Source organism: Tachypleus tridentatus, chromosome 10 (genome assembly GCF_004210375.1).
Source record: "Tachypleus tridentatus isolate NWPU-2018 chromosome 10, ASM421037v1, whole genome shotgun sequence".
Classification (NCBI taxonomy): Eukaryota; Metazoa; Arthropoda; class Merostomata; order Xiphosura; family Limulidae; genus Tachypleus; species Tachypleus tridentatus.
This window is the reverse complement of record NC_134834.1, coordinates 19,522,843-19,547,249: the sequence shown is the minus strand read 5'-3', so window position 1 is coordinate 19,547,249 and position 24,407 is coordinate 19,522,843. Positions and strand designations below refer to the sequence as shown.

At 36.8% G+C, this 24,407-nt stretch overlaps 3 protein-coding genes across 5 annotated transcripts in view; 1 reads left to right on the top strand and 2 right to left on the bottom strand.

Annotated features, from left to right (window-relative positions):
• LOC143228833 (influenza virus NS1A-binding protein homolog) overlaps positions 1-8,399 on the bottom strand; it is a 50,090-nt gene extending 41,691 nt beyond the window's left edge. For both annotated transcript variants that reach the window (XR_013015468.1, XM_076460213.1), the window contains exon 1: positions 8,241-8,399. The gene's annotated coding sequence lies outside the window, so the exon portion shown is untranslated. The remainder of the gene's footprint in view (positions 1-8,240) is intronic.
• Positions 1,195-24,407, top strand: part of LOC143228834 (uncharacterized) — a 50,248-nt gene continuing 27,035 nt past the window's right edge. The window contains exon 1 of one of the 2 annotated variants that reach the window (XM_076460217.1): positions 1,195-1,441. The gene's annotated coding sequence lies outside the window, so the exon portion shown is untranslated. Of the gene's footprint in view, positions 1,530-24,407 lie in introns of both variants that reach the window. The other variant, XM_076460218.1, reaches the window with a different exon arrangement.
• Positions 20,967-24,025, bottom strand: LOC143227979 (MORN repeat-containing protein 5-like). The gene is made up of 3 exons (XM_076459330.1): positions 23,937-24,025; positions 22,315-22,345; positions 20,967-21,170 (listed from the first exon to the last, which is right to left on the bottom strand). The coding sequence occupies exons 1-3, from the start codon at positions 24,023-24,025 to the stop codon at positions 21,045-21,047; spliced, it is 246 nt and encodes an 81-aa protein (XP_076315445.1). The 3' UTR covers positions 20,967-21,044.

Below are 24,407 nucleotides of genomic sequence, written 5' to 3'. Positions count from 1 at the left end.
GTTTGTTTCTGAATTTCGAGCAAAGCTGATCGTTCTGGATTTAGAAGCAATAGATTAAAAAGAATGCAACCAGTAAACACCCACCAACCACCAACTCTTGGGCTATTCTTACTAACGAAGAATGGCATTGAGTGTATGATTATAACATATCCGAAATAAAAGGGCGAGCATGTTTCTTGACAGGATTCGAACTCGTGACCCGCAGAGAATTCCATTTGTGACATGTAATTAGAATTTCAAGATTTATGCATCACAACTGATATTAAATACGGTTTGTTACTTTTACATAATTCGTGCAATTGGAGTTTATTTGGTTTGATAGCAAAACCAGGGCAGTTTGGCGTATATATGTGTACATGTGTCAAAGAAACGGTTTAATGTACAAATCATGTGGTAGGTGAAAAGAATTAGACTAAACGATTTATTTCACTGTCGTGCAAAGGAACAAATGATAACCCTTCTTTTTATAGGTTATTGTAAATTTTAAGTGTATTAGAATTTTAAACTAGAATTCTACAGGTCTGGTATTTTACTATGCAAGTAATCTTTTTATACCTTTTACAATCCGAGGGTCGCGGGTTCGAATCCCTGTCACACCAGACATGTCGCCCTTTCAGCCGTGAGGGCGTTATAGTGTGACGGTCAATCCCACTATTCGTTGGTAAAAAGAGTAGCCCAAGAGTTGACGGGGGATGGTGATGACTAGCTGCCTTCCCTCTAGTCTTACACTGCTAAATTAGGGACGGCTAGCGCAGATAGCCCTCGTGTAGCTTTGCGCGAAATTCAAAAACAAACAAACAAATACGTCACAACCAAATTCGTGGGGATTTTACTAATGAATCGTGGCTAATATAGTCGTAATACAACAAAGTTAAACGATACGTGCACTGTTAAACAAGCTTATTTCTGTAATTTCCCCGATGAGCTTGCAACGTTAAAAATACAGGGTTCAATTCTTTACGATGGGCAGAACGCAGATAGCCAGTTGTAGTTTTGTGCTAAAACAGCCACGGGCAGAATTCAGTAAATGGGGCCTCATAATGATAAAAAACAACAACTCAGAAGTAGATTAAATGGTATAGCATCAGGGACTTTTCCATGTGTGGGGCCCCGGGATTTTGCACATTTGCCCAGGAGGTAAAGCCACCTATGGTAATAGCCTCGTTGCGTGTCTAGGAATTGTGAGGAGAGAAAGAGATTTGTTCTTGAATTTCGCGCAAATCTACACGAGAGCTATCTACGCTAGCCGTCCCTAATCAAGCAGTGTAAGACTCGATGGAAGGCAGCTAGTCATCACCACCCACCACCAACTCTTCGGCTACTTTTTACCAACGAATAGTGTGACTGACCGTAACATTATAACGCCCTCACGGCTGAAAGGGCTAGCATGCTTGGTGTGGCGGGGTTTCGAACCATTTTTAGCGCACAAACTTACGTTCAAGTGAGTTTTACAAATACGTTTCTTAAAAACCGTCAATTTGTGTATCTTTAATGTCCGGTGGTGTGCGAGACTTAATGAAACTTCCAAGGTACTGAAATTAATATTTATTTATACGTTTTACTTCTCTTACATCTCTGTTAATAATAATAAGGGATTGTTTTGTAATTTCTGGAAAATAATTAATTAGAAAAGCTTTATTTTTATGTACATATAACTACCTCATACTAGAGCTGAACGCCATCAAATAATGGATAAAATAAGAATTTAATCCCTTCTCCTTAAAAAAACAACAACAACAACAACAACAACAACAACTACAGTTAAACGGAGCCCAACAATTGCACAGCGCTTTGTCTGCGGACTCAAACTGCTAGAAACCGGGTTGCGATACTCGTTGTGGGCAGAGCACAAATTGCCCATTGTGTTTAATTCCTAACAAACAAACAAAAAATAGAAATTGTTTACAAGACCTGAAACTAAAAACTCATTCAATTATACCAGTCCACTTTCGTTTAAAAAAGTCCCCCAATGGCGCTGCGGTATATCTTCGGACTTACAACGCATTCTGTTGCATTGTGCTTAACTTCACACAAACCTTCAAGGATATAATCACAATCGTACTTACCCTTAATAATCGTCTTTCTTTCAGAGGGTATCATTATCCCTTGAGATATGTTGTTGTGTACATAACTCAGGTTATCTCATAACTACTAAAGATATAACCACTAAAGATGCCTTCATATCAAATGCGCTTTTTACCAATTAGTTTCACCAATACTTCGAAAAATGTAAAGTTCATTTTAGGCTAATAATCACACTCTAATATAAACTACACATAACCATGTCGACTACATTCCAGGAAGTCCCTTTACAATAAGCACATGGTTTAAGAAAAGCTCTGTAGAGAGGTCATATATATATATATATATATATATATATAAGTATTTTAAGTACATTAAATCATTTATTGGGGAAAGTTTCTCTCAGGTAGTTTATTTAGAACATCTATTATTACGTGTATATTTTATTTATTGTAAGTTGAATAAGAATTATTGAAAGCATTTAGGGAGGAATGAAGTTCTTTGGACGTGACAGCCCTACGAGAGTCTATTGCATGAAAACTTCATTACAGGGTATAAACACATTCTTCAGATTGAACATGATGGAAGTGGCGACATGGATATAAGTGACTAGCGAGGTTCCAAAACTGTTTTAACACAACGTACCCTGTCCTCTCTCTCTATATTATATATATATATATAGACACACGCATCCTAGCAAAGGACTTTAAAAAAGTAATGCTATACTTAAGTGGGTCTCTCCTTTCAATGTTTTGAGCCCAGCATACAAACCGCTCATCCAATAAAAGAGTACTAGTACCACACACAGCCTTTCAAAATGTCACTCTTCCTCTGGTTTGACATCTGCTTTATGTAACCTTCTACTTATCTCTTCGATCGATTTAGACCTCATTCACAAAATTAACATGGTAAAAGTGAAACGTCTGCCGAAACGTCGACCTGCCGGATCAATACATTATTCAGTTGTAGTGGTCACGTAGTTTTATTATTTTTTTTTTTTTTTTATCAATACAGAGCTACATAATGGGCTATCTGCGCTCTGTCCACCACAGAGAATCGAACTTCGGGTTTTAAGTTGAATAAGTCCATAAATTTACCGTGGCCTAACGGGGAGGGGCGCCGATCTTTCGGGATTCAACATCTTTGGGGATCTACCAGAGTTATTCAATCAACTGTAATAAAAACTGGTTTATTCTTTTCCTCGGTACAAGCTGTAACATCAGACGGACAATTCTGCTTCTAACATATACAGATTAGTGAGATGCATTTTCATATGATTCTACAGCTATGTTTCTCAGAAATGCAGATATAAAATAAATCTTTCTATAGCCGGCCCAGCATGGCCAAGCGCGTTAAGGCGTGCGACTCGTAATCTGAGGGTCGCAGGTTCGCATCCCCGTAGCGCCGAACATGCTCGCCCTTTCAGCTGTGGGGGCGTTATAATGTTACAGTCAATCCCACTATTCGTTGGTAAAAGAGTAACCCAAGAGTTGGCGGTGGGTGGTGATGACTAGCTGCCTTCCCTCTAGTCTTACACTGCTAAATTAGGGACGGCTAGCACAGATAGCCCTCGAGTAGCTTTGTGCGAAATTCAAAAACAAACAAACTTTCTATAGCTTCGCTTAAAAAAACGTTCTAGAACTGTAAATGAATAAGTCGGTGCTAATGTGTTTCTGGCAGGTGCCTGTAGAGAGAGAGAGAAGCTGGAACCTCGTGAATAAAGGATTGCTTGATAATGTTGCATTCTGGGAAGTCTACATGTACATACTTATATGTATAATCTAAGGACATCAAGTAGACGCCGTCTCATCCACTATACTAAACTAAAATACGAATAAAAACGCAAAGCCATCCATTAGCATTCACATTTATCAGTCCTTTCTTTAAATTAACTGCATCTACCAAATCTGAAAGCAAACAATTCTAAAGGCCAACCTCTCATGGAACTTAGGACTGTAGTATAATTCTGTGTAAAAACTGATTCTTGGTCACCTTCTCTTGCATGTCCGTCATCATAATCAGTTTAACACAATCAGCAAACGAAGATGTAAGTGTTATTAGAAATTAATTGAATAAAAACCATAAAACCCGTGCGCTTTGTAAAAGTGACGCTAAAGAAAAAAGGTCCACCTTTTAAAAACGCTCGAGTTATGGGATTTTTTTATTCATTTCTATCAAGGTTTCTTGAACCTACGTGTTTTTATAACATTATGTGTTTTGAGTGATTGTCTTTAAGTCTAAGAATGGTAAAACGCCATATTATTTATGGGAAGTAATAGGTATTGCATCACTTTCTTTCATTTCTGGTCAAGTCAAACTTAATCACAATTATCCTCTGACAAGCATTCGCCAAACGGCTCGTTCTAGTTATGTGTTAAATTATACAGTGGTTGGTTTTGAATTTCGAACAAAGCTACACGAGGACTAACTGCGCTAGCCGTCCCTCATTTAACAGTGAAAGACTAGAAGGAAGACAGCTTGTCTTCAGCAACAAATACTTAGATTAACTGTCACAATGTAACGTCCCCATAGATGGAAGCAAAAGGATATTTGGTGGGACGGCGATTCAAACCCTCAACCCTCAGACTGCGAATCAAACGGTTTAACCAACTGGCCATCCCGGGCCACCTATTGTTATCTAGTGTAATTTAAAATGCAGCATTGTCAGTTACATCTATAATTATAGTACTTTTGTATGTTCATAAGATAGGGTAGCGGACACGCACGTGATTACAGGTGTCAGGTAACCAAACACTAAATTTCTAAAACGTTCCTTTGTTCCAATTCTTATTTCACATTATGAAATTTATTTATAAATCACTGCATGTGGAAATACGTGAAGATTTACAGTGATAACACTGGTGTCCCCCGCTAGTACAGCGGTAAGTCTATGGACTTACAACGCTAAAAATTAGGGGTTCGATTCCTCCCTACGGTGGGGTCAACAGATAGCCCGATGTGGCTTTGCTAAAGGAAAAACACATATTAGACTGATAAGTGATTTTAAAAAAAGTAAACTTCTCGGCAGTAATAACGTTAATAATGTGATCTTTTTCGATTATCGTTTTGTAAATACGACCTAAAAATTTGTTTAATGCAAGTTTGTAAGCCTACCGCATTTATCCGTTATACTTCGGAAAATGTAAATACGTTTGTGATATAGATTTAAACAATTTCACCGAAAGAAAAAAGGTATCTTGACTTTTTACCTTTGTTAATTTTATACACCATGTCATGACGACTGTAACTAAATATCATTATGATTGTTTTGTAACCCAGCTGTTTGAGTAACAGCAAGAAATTACGCACTTTTTGGTCGTGTTGGAATACAACTGTTTGATACTGAGAGTCCAACAGAGGCCCGGCATGGCCAGGTGGATCAAGGCGTTCGACTCGTAATCTGAGGGTCGCGGGTTTGAATCCTCGTCACACCAAACACGCTCGCCCTTTCAGCCGTAGGGGCGTTATAATGTTTCGGTCAATTCCACTATTCGTCAATAAAAGAGTAGCCCAAGAGTTGGCGGTGGGTGGTGATGACTATCTGCCTTCCCTCTAGTCTTACACTGCTAAATTATGGACGGCTAGCGCAGATAGCCCTCGAGTAGCTTGCAAGTTTCAACTAATTAAATTAATGTTCGCACATTAATTTCAATGCACACTTCAGTATGCCCGGCATGGCCAAGCTTGTTAAGGCGTTCGACGCGTAATCTGAGGGTCGCGGGTTCGAATCCCGATCGCACCACGTATGCTCGCCCTCTCAGCCGTGGGGACTTTATAATGTGACGGTCAATTCCACTATTCGTAGGTAAAAGAGTAGCCCAAGAGTTGGCGGTGGGTGGTGATGACTAGCTGCCTTCCCTCTAGTCTTAGACTGCTAAATTAGGGACGGCTAGCGCAGATAGCCCTCGAGTAGCTTTGCGCGAAGTTCATAACAACCAAACAAACAATCATTACAGTAAACCTTTACTCGTTTAAACTTAAGTGTTCTTAACAACATGCGTCCTCTGGCGGAGAGCCACTGAAGAAGTCGTCAGTTTCATTACTCAATCACCGTTTTTGTATAATCTCAAAACAGAGCGAGAAATCTCAAAAGTTTAGATAGTTCTGTTAACATATTGATCGTATGAAGCAATATGCTTTTATAACCAAATGACGTCACTTGATTGTGAACTGCATTTTCACGGAGTTTTTTAAACTTAAATAATAATAATTCATTTTTTATTAGATTGCGCACCTTAATTAATAGAACAAATTTTTATCCCTTTAGTGGTACACTGTGGTAAGTCTACGGATTTACAACGCTAAAACAAGGGGTTCGATTCCTCTCGGTAGACTCAGCAGATAGCCCGATGTGGCTTTCCTATAAGCCACATACACACACACACACACATACGCCACCTGCCTTCCGAATACATTAAAAGTGAAATTACGTCATTTTTATCTTCAATATTTTATTTTTGTGTCAAAGTTTTCCTGAGTTATATGAATTCACCAATGAAAACGTTTAACACTGATTTTATTACAAAATAAATAAATAAATAAATTTCAAGTCCACGGATTATATTTCTACACGTGAGGAAGCAAACGTGTTTATATTGAGCTTTTGGTTGACAACTCATTAGAAATGAATCCATGAACTTCCTTCATCTTGTTTATCACCGTATTACGGTTTAAAAATTGTTGTTTTGATCTTTACTATGATAACCCTTGCAATATGATATGATGTTTTACAGTGCCAGTGATGGAAGATGAAAAGATGTACTTATATAAAGTATTATAAACAGAGTTTCGTATACTAATGATATTTAGTGTTATAACACTGCAGTTTTTATTATTAGTACTCTTTATTATTTGTAAGAAGTAAAGCTGCGAATCGGTACACCAAATAACCATACCATAAGGTATAACCCCCCAGTGGCACAGCAGTATGTCTGTGGACGCTAGAAATCGAAGTTTGATACCCGTGGCGGGCAGCAGAGTACATATTGCCTTTTGTGTTTCATTCCAAATAAACAAAATCTAATTTCCGGTGTGTTCGCCGGCTATTTCTAAATAAATGAGTTTCTCATTAAATTACTTTGTTAGAAACTTTCAAATGTTATACCACCAGAGCTATTGTTAGTAATTACCACTCACTGAAATCCCAACAAAGACCCACCCTAACAATAATTGAAAACCTCTGATCATGTGACTTTCTGTAGAAGTCTCCGTCCAATGACAACTGAGTACACAAGTGTTGCGTAATCCTTATTTGTAATAATAAATAGTTACGTAGTAAAAAAAAGTTTGAACAGTATCAGTTATTAATTTCAGATACACAAATAAATATATATTAGCGTGTACAATAAACCTCAGAGATCATTCTTTAAAATTAACAGAAAGTTTTCGAGTTACAAGAGTGCGTATCGGAAGTTTTGTGTTAGGCTTAAAAAACTGATTCAGTGTATGTGTTTTTCTTATAGCAAAGCCACATCGGGCTATCTGCTCAGCCCACCGAGGGGAATCGAACCCCTGATTTTAGCGTTGTAAATCCGGAGACATACCGCTGTACTAGCGGGGGGCGACTGATTCAGAAGAAGAAATTTTAGATCTAAAAGATGTATGAGAGCTTGAGGCTTAATATTTGTTTTTTGTTAAGCCTAAATTAAGCTACAAGATGGGCTGTCAGTGTTGTGCCCACCACAAGTATCGAAACTCGTTTTTTCAGTATTATAAACGCTGAGACTTACCGCTAAGCCAGTGGTGGTGAGGGATAAGAAATATTGGAGCATTTTATATATGTTTTTAAGTGCTTATAGCACCAGGTCACCTCGAAGAGTAATCGTATTTTTACGCCTAAGCTAAAGTATTTGTTTCGAAATCTCCAAGAAAAAAAAAAAATCCTGAGTCATCCGTTTCGCTAATAGTAAATAGAAACATTACGTAGTATTATTAGATTCTGTTGCGTTTTCATTTCTTGTATTCGACGTTTATGTCTTATATTTTCTGCGTCAGTATTTGTTTCAATAAACTCCCGTTGAAATAACAATACCAGTAAATTTTTTGTGTTTAAAACGTGACAAAAAATTTCCTCTGCTGATAACGGAACTCGATGGATTTATCGACCGCCACTGGTAACGTAGCTAAACAACAAACGTGCTAGGATTGACCACGTGACGCACTGCGGCAATTCCTATAGTACGTACTAGCTGAGAAAAGCCAAAAAATCTAAAACATACCTTATTTTCTAGGCTTAACTTAGGACAGTTTCGATATATTTCCCACGATGACAGTTTGGAGTTAATCTAGTTAGTTATCACCGGTAAGTATTGTGTTATTGTATAAAACAGCACGGATATGCTATTTTATACCCCGGGATTGGTTCGTATGAACCAATAAGAACGATGAAAATATTGTTAGGGCCTGACTTTCACCATAGCAACAGAGATACCAATGTGAATTGGAGGGGTGTTTCTTTCCTATGAACAACAAATTCTTACATATTATTATTTTCCGTTTTTACCAAACGTAATAATATTAAACTGTTTAGCGTTTTACGAAAACGTAAAAACATTAAATAGAAAACTCAAAAATGTATTTTTCCATGACATTTTACGTGACAATGCAGAAAAAATGACAGAGATACAGATCTGCCTCTCCAATTACTTACCCAGTCACGTGACTTCTATCAACTCTAAAACGTAAACAAATAAATGACCCCTCCCCTTTCCCGCCGCAGCCCTCGAGAGCAAAATGACGTCCAATTCCCTTAGAACTCCACGTGATTCATATATATCAAAAGGATATGCCATATTTCTCTTTACTAAAAAGTACGGAAGGTGTCTGTCCTTGTGTCTCTTGTGCAAATTTAAAATACAACAAATTAAAATACAATCGCCTAACGGATTTCAACTGCGTCTCTTAAGCAAAAGGTTATTGGTCAGTTATATATTTGGATATTTCGATGGTTTTAAAGGTACAATAAAAAGGTATGTGGTAATCAATATAACCCAGTAACAGTGCAAACATTTATTTCGACATAGCCGAATGATAAAGTTCAAAGGTCCGCCAGAATTTTTCTCAACTGAATGGACAAGTCAAAACCACCTTTTGTCTGATAACATTACATACATGTGATTTTCACCTCTTTCGTTGACTTTCCAAGTTTTCTTTTTCCAAAATATTAGTAAGTTTTAACAATTGTGATATAGTTCTTTTTTATATGTGAGTTATAAGCATTTAGGCTCACCGTTGAGCCATTCGGGGGTGATATAAAGTTTTATATTCGGTAGATTATAGTACAGCATTTTACGTTTACGTTTCAGGTGTTTTTAGCGTTAGGTCACCACGACGATAACTGAATTCGTGTGCGTGTGTTCTCTTATGGCAAAGCTACATCGGGCTATCTTCCGAGTCCACTTAGGGGAATCGAGTCCCTGATTTTAATGTTGTAAATCTGTAGACGTACAGCTGTACTAGCGGGGGACTACTGAATTCGTACACCCAAGACGTTTAAAATAAAAACAGTTGACAAATTGCTATTCGAATTTTTGTGGCCCGGGCCTTTTGAGTACTCGTAGTGATCGCAAAAAAAACCAAAAGGACTCATTTCCGGTGAGGCCCCTGGCATGGCTAGGTGTCTCATTTCCGGTGAGGTCCTTGGCATGGCCAGGTGTTTAAGGCATTCGACTCGAAATCTAAGGATCGCGAGTTCGAATCTCCGTCACACCAAATATGCTTGCCTTTTCAGCCGTTAGAGCGTTATAATGTGACGGTCAATCCCACTATTCGTTGGTAAAAGAGTAGTTCAAGAGTTAGCGGTGATGAGTAGCTCTTTCCCTCTAATCTTACAGTGCTAAGTTAGGGACGGTTAACGCAGATAGCCCTCATGTAGCTTTGCGCGAAATTAAAACAACAAACAAACCTTTCCGGTAGCTCAACGATAAGTCAGTGGGTTTACAACGCTAGAAATCGGGTTTCGATACCTGAGGTAATTAGAGCACAGACAGCCGGTTGTGTACCTGTGTGCCTTACAACAAACAATCAAAAGGGTTGCTAAACAAAACAAATTAAGACACTGGGGTCATAATTTTCATCGAGTATTTTGGCTTTAGAAGATAAAATTAGACTAGCATATTCAGGCATCAACACCTGACAGTTCTCAGTGATTCTGAAAGACGGAATGAAATCTGAAAGTACAATGGAACACTTTTTGCCATACAGAATTTATCAGTTATCGCGACAAATGATGACCTAACCCGACATTAAGTGGTTCTTCTAACTGATGCTCGTATGATGAAATGTAGCAAAATACAACAGCGCGAATACATGGGTGTGTGCCCCACTTTCTAATGCTCAGTCCAAAATCTTAAAGACAACGTCGTCAAAAGGTTAGAAAGAAAACATCGCTGTGGTTACTGGGGTGGGTGTCCTTTGCTTCTATTCTTAGACAAGTATAGATACTTCGCGCAAGACAACGGTTTGTTGGGGAATCTAACTGACTGATACAAGATACTAAAAACAGTATTCAGATAAAGAACAAAGGGGGTATCTACGTCAAATCATTGCAACACCTACTGCTACACTCGTAGTAAGTTAATGACATCAAATGATTTCAACAATAGACGAAACGTGAAAGTTTTTCGCACGTTGGGCAACTTGCCAAGTCTTGCCAGAAAAAGGTTTGACTTCCAGACTTTATCGAACACCTGTGTCTTAGGGCGGCTGGCATGAGTATTATTACATCACGAATTATTCAACACATGTACCTTTAAGGTAAACAGTTTTTGGCCCCAAGTGAACGCTGTTACCCTTCTGAATAAACAAACTTTCAAAATATAGGACTAAGGTAGTTTAGAATTCTGTCGTGCTTGTACGAGCTAGTTTGTCAGCTGTGTGGCTCGTGTGTGGCTCGTGTTTTTCACTGAGCCGAAATAAAGACCAACTTAGCTCTTCCGCTCAAAGGATAAAGTTTTATTTTTGTGAAGTTGAAGGGAGCCTGGGCCCGGCACGGCCAAGCGTGTTAAGGCGTGCGACTCGTAATCTGAGGGCCCCGGGTTCGCATCCCCGTCGCGCCAAACATGCTCGCTCTTTCAGCCGTGGGGGCGTTATAATGTGACGGTCAATCCCACTATTCGTTGGTAAAAGAGTAGCCCAAGAGTTGGCGGTGGGTGGTGATGACTAGCTGCCTTCCCTCTAGTCTTACACTACTAAATTAGGGACGGCTAGCGCAGATAGCCCTCGAGTACCTTTGTGCGAAATTAAAAAAACAAACAAAAACAGAAGAGAGCCTAAAATATTTGAAAATCTACGATTTATATCCCCTCCTAGAGGTTCAGCAGAACATCTGGAGGCTCATAGTACTAAAAATAAAAAAAAATAAAAACGGACTGCGATAACCGTAATTATCACAATACATATAGTCCACCATGTAGCTTGTTTGCTTAACAACAAATGAAAGATTGTTTGTAGGTAAATTAACATAGTAAGGCTTATACGTACGAAAGAAATTGTACTTTCTTGTGGGAAATATTTTGATGGCGTATGCAAATAGACAGTAATAGGAAATCACCTAATTTGTACAATCTCCCTTGTCTTGAAGAGAAAGTCCCATCAGTACATTGAGAAGAATACTGGTGTTGGTTTACGTATATAATGCCATGTTTTGTCAGTCTGGACATAATTTTACAGAATATACAACTGTCTTATATTATACAAGTTTATTATTGTCTGAGAGATTTTTAGTACAAACATATACTTTACTCTTGTTTTTGAACTTTGATTGTATTTGTTGAAAATTAGTACTGTTTTACAATATTGTACACTGTGTTCAGTTTCTTCATTTGTCTCAAACTGAACCGACGATGGAAAACTCAAAATTTTGCTCTGGAATACATTTCCTGCCAAACCTTCTGTTATTTTGCGGTTCCTATCCAATTACTTAAAGGGAAGTTGGTGAACCTGAGAATATCACACGAGTATCATCAGGACAAAGGATTGTTTGTTTGTTTTTGAATTTCGCACAAAGCTACTCGAGGGCTATCTGTGCTAGCCGTCCCTAATTTAGCAGTGTAAGACTAGAGGGAAGACAGCTAGTAATCACCACCCACCGCCAACTCTTGGGCTACTCTTTTACCAACGAATAGTGGGACTGACCGTCACATTATAACGTCCCCACGACTGAAAGGGCGAGCATGTTTGGCGCGACGGGGATGCGAACCTGCGACCCTCAGATTACGAGTCGCACGCCTTAACAGGGCAAAGGAACCTTTTCATATGGGATCAAATCTACAAAAGTTCTACCAGATTGTTAACACACCATTACTACAGAAACTGATGACGTATTTACCAGAATTGGTGGAGGCAATGGTTGAATACATATCCTTCAGACTTGTTCATCAGACAGAGCTCAGTAGACGTTTGAACACAAATGAAACATTCGTTCGTTTGTTTAAACGAAACGCTGCATAAAGAGATATCTGCACTGTGTCTACCCACAGGGATCGAACCTACATTTAAGCGTTATAAGCCCTTAAACTTACTGCTGATCCATCGGATAACTGTGCATCTATAAACACTACGTAACGAATTACTCGGGCAGTAAAAGGAAAACTTGCAAACTAAAACCACATTACTGTGCTGTGAAAGAACCCAGTGACATACCTAGCTAAAGTTGGGCTGATTACGTGAAGTTCCAGCATCAGAAAGGGTTCCTGATGATGGAACAGTATCTCTTCGCCCTATTGATTAGTGTGCACCACTTTCAAGAATAGAAACATCCTAAATAGGTTTCACTGAACAACAGTTTCTTAAATAAAGCTTCGTTGAGCAATAATATTTTACACAAAGACTTATTAAGTACTGGCACAGTTATCTAAGGTTTCGGTGGGTGACGACCGAGTTATATGAACTTTCTATGAATAAATAGCCCGTATATAAAATTTCAACGAGCAATAATGTGTGCAGGAAGTTTTTACTGACTGGTGGTTTATCTACATAAAGTTTTTACTGACTGGTGGTTTATTTACATAAAGTTTTTACTTACTGGTGGTTTATTTATGTAAAGTTTTTACTGACTGGTGGTTTATTTATGTAAAGTTTTTACTTACTGGTGGTTTATTTACATAAAGTTTTTACTGACTGGTGGTTTATTTACATAAAGTTTTTACTTACTGGTGGTTTATTTACATAAAGTTTTTACTGACTGGTGGTTTATTTACCTAAAGTTTTTACTGACTGGTGGTTTATTTATGTGAAGTTTTTACTGACTGGTGGTTTATTTACATAAAGTTTTTACTGACTGGTGGTTTATTTACATAAAGTTTTTACTGACTGGTAGTTTATTTACATAAAGTGACTGGTGGTTTATTTACATAAAGTTTTACTACTGGTGTTTATTTACATAAAGGACTGGTTTATTTACATAAAGTTTTACTGACTGGTGGTTTATTTACATAGTTTTAAGTTTTACTGACTGGTAGTTTATTTACATAAAGTTTTACTGACTGGTGGTTTTTACATGGTTTTTTACTGACTGGTGGTTTATTTACATAAAGTTTTACTGACTGGTGGTTTATTTACATAAAGTTTTACTGACTGGTGGTTTATTTACATAAAGTTTTACTGACTGGTGGTTTATTTACATAAAGTTTTACTGACTGGTGGTTTATTTACATAAAGTTTTACTGACTGGTGGTTTATTTACATAAAGTTTTTACTGACTGGTGGTTTATTTACATAAAGTTTTTACTGACTGGTGGTTTATTTACATAAAGTTTTTACTGACTGGTGGTTTATTTACATAAAGTTTTTACTGACTGGTGGTTTATTTACATAAAGTTTTAAGTTTATTTACATAAAGTTTTACTGACTGGTGGTTTATTTACATAAAGTTTTACTGACTGGTGGTTTATTTACATAAAGTTTTACTGACTGGTGGTTTATTTACTGGTGGTTTATAAAGTTTTACTTACTGGTGGTTTATTTATGTGAAGTTTTTACTGACTGGTGGTTTATTTACATAAAGTTTTTACTGACTGGTGGTTTATTTACATAAAGTTTTTACTGACTGGTGGTTTATTTACATAAAGTTTTTACTGACTGGTGGTTTATTTACATAAAGTTTTACTGACTGGTGGGACTGGTGGTTTATTTATGTGAAGTTTTACTGACTGGTGGTTTATTTACATAAAGTTTTTGAAGTTTTACTGGTGGTTTATTTACATAAAGTTTTACTTACTGGTGGTTTATTTACTAAAGGACTGGTGGTTTATTTACATAAAGTTTTACTGACTGGTGGTTTATTTACATAAAGTTTTACTGACTGGTGGTTTATTTACATAAAGTTTTACTGACTGGTGGTTTATTTTTAAAGTTTTTACTGGTAGTTTATTTACATAAAGTTTTACTGACTGGTAGTTTATTTACATAAAGTTTTACTGACTGGTTTATTTACATAAAGTTTTACTTACTGGTAGTTTATTTACATAAAGTTTTACTGACTGGTGGTTTATTTACATAAAGTTTTACTGACTGGTGGTTTATTTACATAAAGTTTTACTGACTGGTGGTTTATTTACATAAAGTTTTACTGACTGGTGGTTTATTTACATAAAGTTTTACTGACTGGTGGTTTATTTACATAAAGTTTTACTGACTGGTGGTTTATTTACATAAAGTTTTACTGACTGGTGGTTTATTTACATAAAGTTTTACTGACTGGTGGTTTATTTACATAAAGTTTTACTGACTGGTGGTTTATTTACATAAAGTTTTACTGACTGGTGGTTTATTTACATAAAGTTTTACTGACTGGTGGTTTATTTACATAAAGTTTTACTGACTGGTGGTTTATTTACATAAAGTTTTTACTGACTGGTGGTTTATTTACATAAAGTTTTTACTGACTGGTTGTTTATTTACATAAAGTTTTTACTGACTGGTGGTTTATTTACATAAAGTTTTTACTGACTGGTGGTTTATTTACATAAAGTTTTTACTGACTGGTGGTTTATTTACATAAAGTTTTTACTGACTGGTGGTTTATTTACATAAAGTTTATTTACATTTTTACTGACTGGTGGTTTATTTACATAAAGTTTTACTGACTGGTGGTTTATTTACATAAAGTTTTACTTACTGGTGGTTTTAAAGTTTTACTGACTGGTGGTTTATTTACATAAAGTTTTTACTGACTGGTAGTTTATTTACATAAAGTTTTTACTTACTGGTGGTTTATTTACATAAAGTTTTTACTGACTGGTTGTTTATTTACATAAAGTTTTTACTGACTGGTGGTTTATTTACATAAAGTTTTTACTGACTGGTTGTTTATTTACATAAAGTTTTTACTGACTGGTGGTTTATTTACATAAAGTTTTTACTGACTGGTTGTTTATTTACATAAAGTTTTTACTGACTGGTGGTTTATTTACATAAAGTTTTTACTGACTGGTTGTTTATTTACATAAAGTTTTTACTGACTGGTAGTTTATTTACATAAAGTTTTTACTGACTGGTAGTTTATTTACATAAAGTTTTTACTTACTGGTGGTTTATTTATGTAAAGTTTTTACTTACTGGTGGTTTATTTATGTAAAGTTTTTACTAACTAATGAATCGTCTCGTAAAGCTTATTGTCTCTAATGTCAACTTCATGAGAATTAATTGTTTAAAAATACGATTCCATGTTGGTCATGTGACACGTTTTATTATCTCGTGTGTTCTAATGTTTCATTACAGTGAACGTTTTTAAAGGGCGAATAATCCATGTAGATTAACTGTAACCGAAATGAAACATAACTGAAAAACGAAACAGACGGTGTATATAATCTCTCAGTTGGATAAATCAGGAGCTTCCAACAGTCGGTTATCAGAAGAGTCTAAAGGTTAAGTCAATCAAACTTTTTTAATGAAGGCTTAGTGAAAGGCTGCAGTCAATCTCAGAACTGTTTCGTAACAAGCGACAAAAAATAAAATAATCAATCTAATATGACGGTGAACGTAACTGGTCTTATATGGACAAATAAATATGTTGACGGAATTATGTAAGGTATTTATTTTCATGAGCTAAAGCTATCACTTCTCGATAAGATAAAGTCATCTAAACTCATATTATCTTCAGGACGTTTTACTTGTGGAGTGTGTGAACATAAATACTCTCAAGAGTATTTATGTAAACAGTTATTTCCCAATCAGTATTTTATAAGTACCTTCTGCCCCTACCGACTGTTCAATAGCATGCTCGAGAGCTTACGACGCAAAAAACAAAAATCGTGGACTTCGATTTCTTTAGCGAATTAATTGCAGATGGCCTAATCAAGTAGCTTTGAGTTTATTACAAAAATAAACTTAAACTGACACTTCGCGGTTATTCAACTATCGTAGGGGTGGTTAAACGTCAGTGCACCATCTTACTGTCTGTTTAATTAGTTTGTTATAGTTACCTTTATTGAACCGTGTATACACGCTTTACGTTTGTCTGTTGTTGTTGTTTTTTTAATTTCGCGCAAAGCTACACGAGGGCTATCTGCACTAGACGTATCTAATTTAGCAGTGTAAAACTAGAGGGAAGGCAGCTAGTCATCACCACCCATCCTCAACTCTTGGACAACTCTTTTACCAACGAATAGTGGGATTGACCGTCATATTATAACACCCCCACGGCTGAAAGGGCGAGCATGTTTGGTTTGAAGGGGATTCGAACCCGCGACCCTCAGATTACGAATCGAGTGCTTTAACCCACCTGGCCATGCCGGGCCTCACACTTTACGTGTTACCTCGAACTTTCTCATAACGTAGGCCTAGTTTAGTAATACCATATTGTCACAGATCTCACAACTGCGACGCTTATAACTCTTATAATGTTGGTACTTACCACCTGAGAGAATATTTTTTCAACGATTTTATATATAACCTACAGAGCTGCTGTATACTTTTATAAGTTTTCGTTTTCCTTTCTTTTTGTGGTTCCAACTTCTTATTCACCTCAACTGTTTTGAATTTGAATTTCTTTAACCCAAACTGAGTAACCTTCTCTGGTCTCATCTGATTCTGAAGTTTAGAACAATCCGTGTGTTTTTGCCATTTAACGTAACATTCACATCTGTTTCTGTCGTACCAGAGTTTTAAAATCCATATCCTAATGTTATGTAACAGGCTGAGAAATACCCAGGTTTTGCATGGCCAGATGGTTAGGGCGCTGGACTCGTAATCTGTGGGGTTGCAGGTTTGCTCGCCCTTTCGGCCGTGGGGAGCGTTATAATGTTACGGTAAATCCACTATTCGTTGGTAAAAAGAGTAGCCCAAGAGTTGGCAATGACGAACTGCCTTCCCACTAATCTTATACTGCGAAATTAGGTCCGGCTATCGCAGATAATCCTCGTGTAGCTTTGTGCGAAATTTGAAACAAACAGAAATACCCGATCTGTTGCTATCGTAACAGTGCTCCAAAATCCATAAGCTTAGGTAATGTAATAGGTTTAGAGAAACAAATCCGCTTAATCATCCATGATCTATTGTTGAGATAACTGTTCTCCTATCTTATACACAAGAGACAGACAAATAATTTACTTGTACACACATTAATATCTTATGAAATCATATGAAACATGTCACAAATTTCGTAACTGCAAAAATAATGTTTTTTATATTATTAGTTTTCCCTCAAATCCTTGAATACATCAAACACTATATATAAACAGTGTTTGGTATAAATTACACTTGTCACGTGATTTGGTCTGTTTTGAACTTCGCGCAAAGCTACTCGAGGGCTATCTGTCCTAGCCGTCTCTAATTTAGCAGTGTAAGATTAGAGTCATCAACACCCACCGCCAACTCATGAGCTACTCTTCTACCAACGAATACTGGGATTGAACGTAACATTATAACGCCCCCACCGCGGAAAGGGCGAGAATGTTTGGGGTGACGGGGATTGGAACCTGCGACCCTCAGATTACGAGTCGAGTGCCTTAACCACCTGACTATGCTGGTCCTAAATTCCATTGTCCAACTAATGTACTTTTAAACAATATTTTAATGAATACTATACTGAAAACAATTGCTACAATTTTAAAGACTTCTGACTGAAAATTAATTGTTTGAATGTTTAAAGTTATAACAGTTATCACAAAGGAAGGAAACGTGAACCTTTACAACGGTGGTTAACGATCTATGCGTGTTCTTCTTCGTCTGAAAGGTTATTTATATTTTATTACATGGTTACTCTGTTAATTCAACCCTAAAACTACTACGCTACATTAAATATTTCAATAACCAAAGTAAATTAAGTGACAGATTTATGATGTAGAATATTCTTCCAATTAAATCTTGAGACATTCTAACCAAACAGTTAGGAATTATTTATTTAACTCATTTACTAAACTTTACTGTTTTTACAAACTGATTCTATTAACCTTAGTGCTTCACCACAGGTTAACGTTATTTGTTTCTTCGTTTCATTTCTCGTAAAGCTACACGAGGGCTATCTCCGCTAGCCGACCCTAATTTAGCGGTGTAGGACCAGACGGAAGACAGCGAGTCATTGCTACCCACCGCCATCTCTTGGGCAATACTTTTACTAACACATGCCAGCAGATAGCCCGATGTGACAATAAGAAAACATACATACAACAAATGGTAGAATTGATCGTCACATTGTAACGCCCCCACGGTTGAAAGGTCGAGCATGTTTGGTGTGACGGGGATTCGAATCCACGACCTTCAGATTACGAGTCGAGAGCCCGAACAACCTGGCAATTCCGGGTCTTGTTTATTGTCAAACACAAAGTTACAATGTAGGATGTCTGTACTGCCTACCACGGGTATCGAAACCCGGTTTTTAGCGTTATAATACTTAACCATTCTGAGAATAACCAAATAGAGAATTACGGTGATTGCTCTTCTATTGGCCCCAGTGGCTGAGTGGCAAGTTGTGTTTAAACCAAGACAATGATAAAATTCGGGTTCTAGTTAACAAAGATAGACAGAGCGCAGATAATCCATTGCGTAACTTCGACTTCGCGTTACAAACAACAACTTCCTTACGAAGAGATAGTGCCAGTTTTTGTACTGACTTCATACTTAAATTTAAAATACTTTAAGTGTGCCCCCTAGTGGCACAGCGGAATGTCTGCGGACTTACATTGCTAGAACCCGGGTTTCGATACACGCGGTGGGCAAAGAATAGATAGCCCTTTGTGTTGAACAACAAATAACTTTCACTGCACATTTATTTATTATTTTACAATTATTTATGAGGTCCCTTACAGTTTATATAATAGTAAATTCACGCTTCTGGAATACCACATAATAATAAAAAAAGTGTGCATACCTGCGTTACAAATAAATTTACCCCTGTAGTTTATTTAAGTACAACACCGGAATGAGGATTATATATTCCATATTCCGTGTCAAAACATTCATGAGGAACAGCTTTGTGTGGCTCTTTATTGGTTTGTTGAAACTGGCCTGTTGAAATATACGAATTTCGATAAAATCCGCCATGTTTCTTTCAGTTGAGATCCACAGAATCGAGATCACACCTACTGAGAACTTGTTTTTGTTGGTACATTAAAACCGACATAGCTAATGGAAGCATCTTATAACATTACATTTCAGTAAGTTATTGTGCTTTTGAAGTTGTTTGCGTTTTGTTTGTTTACAACTTGGCATTACAGAAACGTATGTTTTGTTTTCGCTAAGCTGTGTCACTTTACTAAATGATCAAATATGTTGGACATGTTGTGAAAAGACTATCAAAAACATAAACGTAAAGTTTAGTTTTCTATTACATGCTTTCAGTTCAACCATGAATGATATTTCGTATAATCTAGAAAAATTTCAAAGGCGACATACTTTAATTGTTAGACATATTGATAGATGGCACCACAAGCTAGTTTTTACCAAATGATCTTATGTTTTCAACCCTGTCTGTAATTGTCAGCAAGATTTTTCGAAAGCAGCTGAATGAATATGGATAAAAGTTGGTACGATTTGGACTATGACTCAGCTTATAAGTGGTTAGTTTTTGAAGGGTTAAGGACACTAAAATAAAAAAAATCGTTATATCTTAGCATGAGGACCATTTTACACTAAATATTTACTCTGCAATTCAATTAAAAATGATAGAATTTTAATTAAACTTCGTAGGCTTATGTAGTACGTCCGGAATGACCAGGTGGTTAGGCGCCCAACTCGCAATCCGAGGGTTGTGGGTTTGAGTCTCCATCCAAACAAACGGGTTCAGTCTTTCAGCTGTGGAAATGTTATAAAGTGATGGTCAATTCCCCTATACGTCGGTAAAAGAGTAGCCCAAAAGTTGACAGTGGGTGTTGGTGACTAGCTGCCTTCCTCTAACCTTACACTGCTAAACTAGGGACAGCTAGCGCAGATAGCCCTGGTGTAGCTTTGCGCGAAATTTATGTAGAATTTTATTTTTCATTGTTCTTCCAAAAATGGTGCCTTGCCGTTCATAGCGACAGACATACGGACACATTTTTGAAACCCGATTATGATAAGTGCTGCTTGACAGAGGTATTCACTCCACTGACTCCCCCTGTGGTTAACACATGAAAATAGTATTAGTTTATTTAACTTGTTTTTTGTTTTTTTTTAATTAGCCAATAGTTAATAAATTAATACCAAAAGGGATTGAAATACTGAGAGTTTTTTGTTCTCTTGTGGGAATAATATCAGCGTATTACTGAAGTCTGTGTGGTTTCACGAGTTACACACGTTTCCATACAGTTCTCTTTCGCCACAGTTTCAAGTCTACCATTATTTGAACCAGCGGTAACTTCTGTATTGTTAAGCTATGGAACTACAAGACTCTACAGTTGCGTCAGAGAAACAACTTGAATGACATAAAAATTTTCTGTCCGATATAAAGTTTGAGGTGTTAGTTCTCTACGTAATGATTTATTTCAGTTTTTCAGAACATGCACTAAGGAAAACGAATAGGGAAAAGAAAGACAATAGAAAATAAGATACGATATACTTATCGCAAGTCGCGTCTTCAGGTAGAATTTAACCGATATTATGACGGATTATGTTTTCTTGCCTCCTTGTTTCAGGCCGTTGCAGGTTTCGGTCCAAAATCTTCTATCGGGATATTGACAGTAGGTCCAGTTTTCTTCACTGTACTGAAGGTCATTAGCAGATGTGTAGCACCCCTGTAACAGCGAGAGTTACGAACAGAATTACCATGTTTATTTATAAGTTTTTCATATTAAGATGTTTAAAAATGAGGGGTTAGAGGAGCAAGACCTGCATCCACATGTTATCTTAGCAGGTACATTGGAGAAGTTATATTACTTATTTAAAATCAAAGGCACCATGCGATTGATTTTTTTCCGCCTCTGAAACAGAATGCCTTTCAGCGAAATGTCTAGAGACTTATACGTTAGAAACCAGGTTAAAATATCCCTGTAGCTATGTGCTTAAGAAGAAAGGAAACCTAAAACATAAACATATTTTGAAATATTAAGATAATTAAAAGTTATACTGGCTCCTTCAAAAGTTATTGGGGTAAATCCATCTCCCAATTCTTACTCGATTATCTATAGTATGAGTTAACACTCGTATACCTCATGGTGTTCACATTACTTATTAGAACAATAGCTAACCTTTATGATGAGTGAAATAAAAACTTTCATTGAAACAAACGACAAGACGTTTTATTAGGTGTGGCTGGTCACTCCACCCCTTATGACCTTCCTCGTGCTATCCTGTATCGCTGTGTCAAGTATGGTGTTGATTGATCAAGAAATATGGAAACTTTTGAGTTTGGTTTGTTTGAAATTTCGCGCAAAGCTACACGAGGACTATCTGCGCTCGCCGTCCTTAATTTAGCAGTGTAAGACTAGAGGGAAGGCAGCTAGTCATCACCACCCACCGCCAACTCTTGGGCTACTTTTTTACCAACGAATAGTGGGATTAACTGTCACATTATAACACCACCACGGTTGAAAGGGCAAGCATGTTTGGTGTGATGGGGATTTGAACCAGCGACTCTCAGATTACGAGTCAAGTGCCTTATCACTTGGCCATGTCTGGCAAATTTATAAGTAACAGATGCACACATATACTTACGTATATTTTTCATAGATATGAAGGATTACGAATAATTATATAATTGTTTATATCAATTTATACTTAAGAAAGTCGACAAGTTAAAAACACACCAGTCTGTGGCTAGTGGGGGAAAAATTCTTGTTTTATTTGTTGTCAAGTGCTAAGCTAAACAAACGGTTATCTGTGATTTGCCTAAAACGAGGCCGAAAACCGATTTTTAGCATTATGAATCTTCAGAGTTACCGTTAAGCCACAGGCTGGCAAAATCCCTATACTACGTAAAATTATACACAAATATTTTCAACATCCGTTTACAAGACATATTATACAATATTTGAAACGATACTTCCCAAATTGGCCAGGTTGTTAAGGCACTCGACACGTAATCTGAGGGACACGGATTCGAAACCCTGTTACACCAAACATGCTTGCCCTTTCAGCCGTGGGGGCGTTATAATGTGACAGTCAATCCCACTATTCGTTGGTAAAAAAGTAGCCCAATAATTGGCGGTGGGTGGTGATGACTAGCTGCCTTCCCTCTAGTTGTACACTGCTAAATTAGGGACTGCTAGCCCAGATAGCCCTCGAGTAGTTTTGCGCGAAATTCAAAACAGACCAAACAAAACTCCCTAAATTGAATTAAGTGAACATCATGACACAACAACCTACAATAAACTGAGTTATATTTATAAAGTTAACTATTGACATGTGAACAAAGTATTGTGGTACTGTCAACAGTAACGTATATACAGGCCCGGCATGGCCAAGCGTGTTAAGGCGTGCGACTTGTAATCTGAGGGTCGCGGGTTCGCATCCCCTTCGCGCCAAACATGCTCGCCCTTTCAGCCGTGGAGGCGTTATAATGTTACGGTCAATCCCACTATTCGTTGGTAAAATAGTAGCCCAAGAGTTAGCGGTGGGTGGTGATGACTAGCTGCCTTCCCTCTAGTCTTACACTGCTAAATTAGGGACGGCTAGCACAGATAGCTCTCGAGTAGCTTTGTGCGAAGTTCCAAAACAAACAAACGTATATACATATTTTTATTTCAGTGGACTCAGTAGATAGCCCGATGTGGCTTTGCTCTACACACACACACATTTACTAGCTTCTCTTGATTACTGAAAAATATTTACACAACGAAAAAATAATAATGAATTAATAACTTATAAGGAAGTATTAAAGCTTTTTTATACGCAGTTTATTGGATATAGATGTAATAAAATAGAACCATCTGGTGGTATTCTTTTGACTTTATTTAATAGAAATATTTCGATAATTCTATGAAATTTCATTTAAATGATTATAAACTGCTAAACAAACTTGACAGAAAGTGACACAAACTTAACAAAAATGTCGGGGTGAGTTGCACGTGCTTTTAGTGTTTAGTTTCTAAGGTCGTCGTCCTGAATTCTGACCCACTGACCAGAAGAAAGGCAGCCACACAGCAGCACTGCATCACCCACTTTTCATGGATGTGACTATTTACAACGTTCCAACAGCTCAAAGTATTAGAAGTATTTAGTGTTATTATACGGATCTGAACTCGGTTCGCTAGCTCCAAAATTCAGATTTACCATAGAGCCAACTCGTGCCGAACTGAGATACGTGTTTATTTATGTTTACATTTATTTATTTATGAGTAAGTATCCTAGGATATTTATGTAATGTACGAGATTATTAGATATAACAACAACAGGTGCGACTTATCTAGGTTACCACGTAATATTACCATTTTCAATATATTATCGAAAGGAATAATTCAAAAAGTTTCAGCGTTATTTAGTGTGTTTTATTAATTAAAACCTTACTCTGGTAATTTTCCCGCTATTTTATTTTCCTTCAAAAATTCCATTTGTAAAAAAACATTTTTCCGTTACCATGAAACATTCCATTTTCAAACGACCCTTCGTAACGGGTCCCTGTAGGTAAAATATAGGTTCCCTTGCCATCCATTCTAAAATAATAAGAATAAGTTACAATACATTCTATCTAAAGTTTTTGAAGATGATATTACTGGCATTTATGAAAGTATATTCATAATGTTGACATGAAATTAGGACGAAAACAGTTACTTTATTAAGGAAGATGCTACTTTTTTAAATATATATTTCGAATGTCATATCAAACATTTGTAAAGGGAAAATTTAATTTATAAAATAAAAAAGTAAGTGAGACTTAATATCATTTAAAGCTATAAAGATATACGATAGTCAAAATTAATTAGTTTTACAATAAGTTGAGAATCTAAATGTTAACACAATAATAACAGTGCAGATTAGTTGACGTTACAAGTTAACATACCGTTCATTTTTGTAATGACCTTCCTATTTGCTTC

Bases quoted from the DNA above. Each gene is read 5' to 3' on its own strand.
- LOC143227979 (XM_076459330.1), bottom strand. From the start codon at position 24,025: ATGGATGGCAAGGGAACCTATATTTTACCTACAGGGACCCGTTACGAA. The intron at 22,346-23,936 runs GTTTTTTTACAA...AATTTTACGTAG, and splicing joins TTTCATGGTAACGGAAAAAT to TATAGGGATTTTGCCAGCCT. The intron at 21,171-22,314 runs GTAACTCTGAAG...TCGCTGTTACAG, and splicing joins TGCCAGCCTGTGGCTTAACG to GGGTGCTACACATCTGCTAA.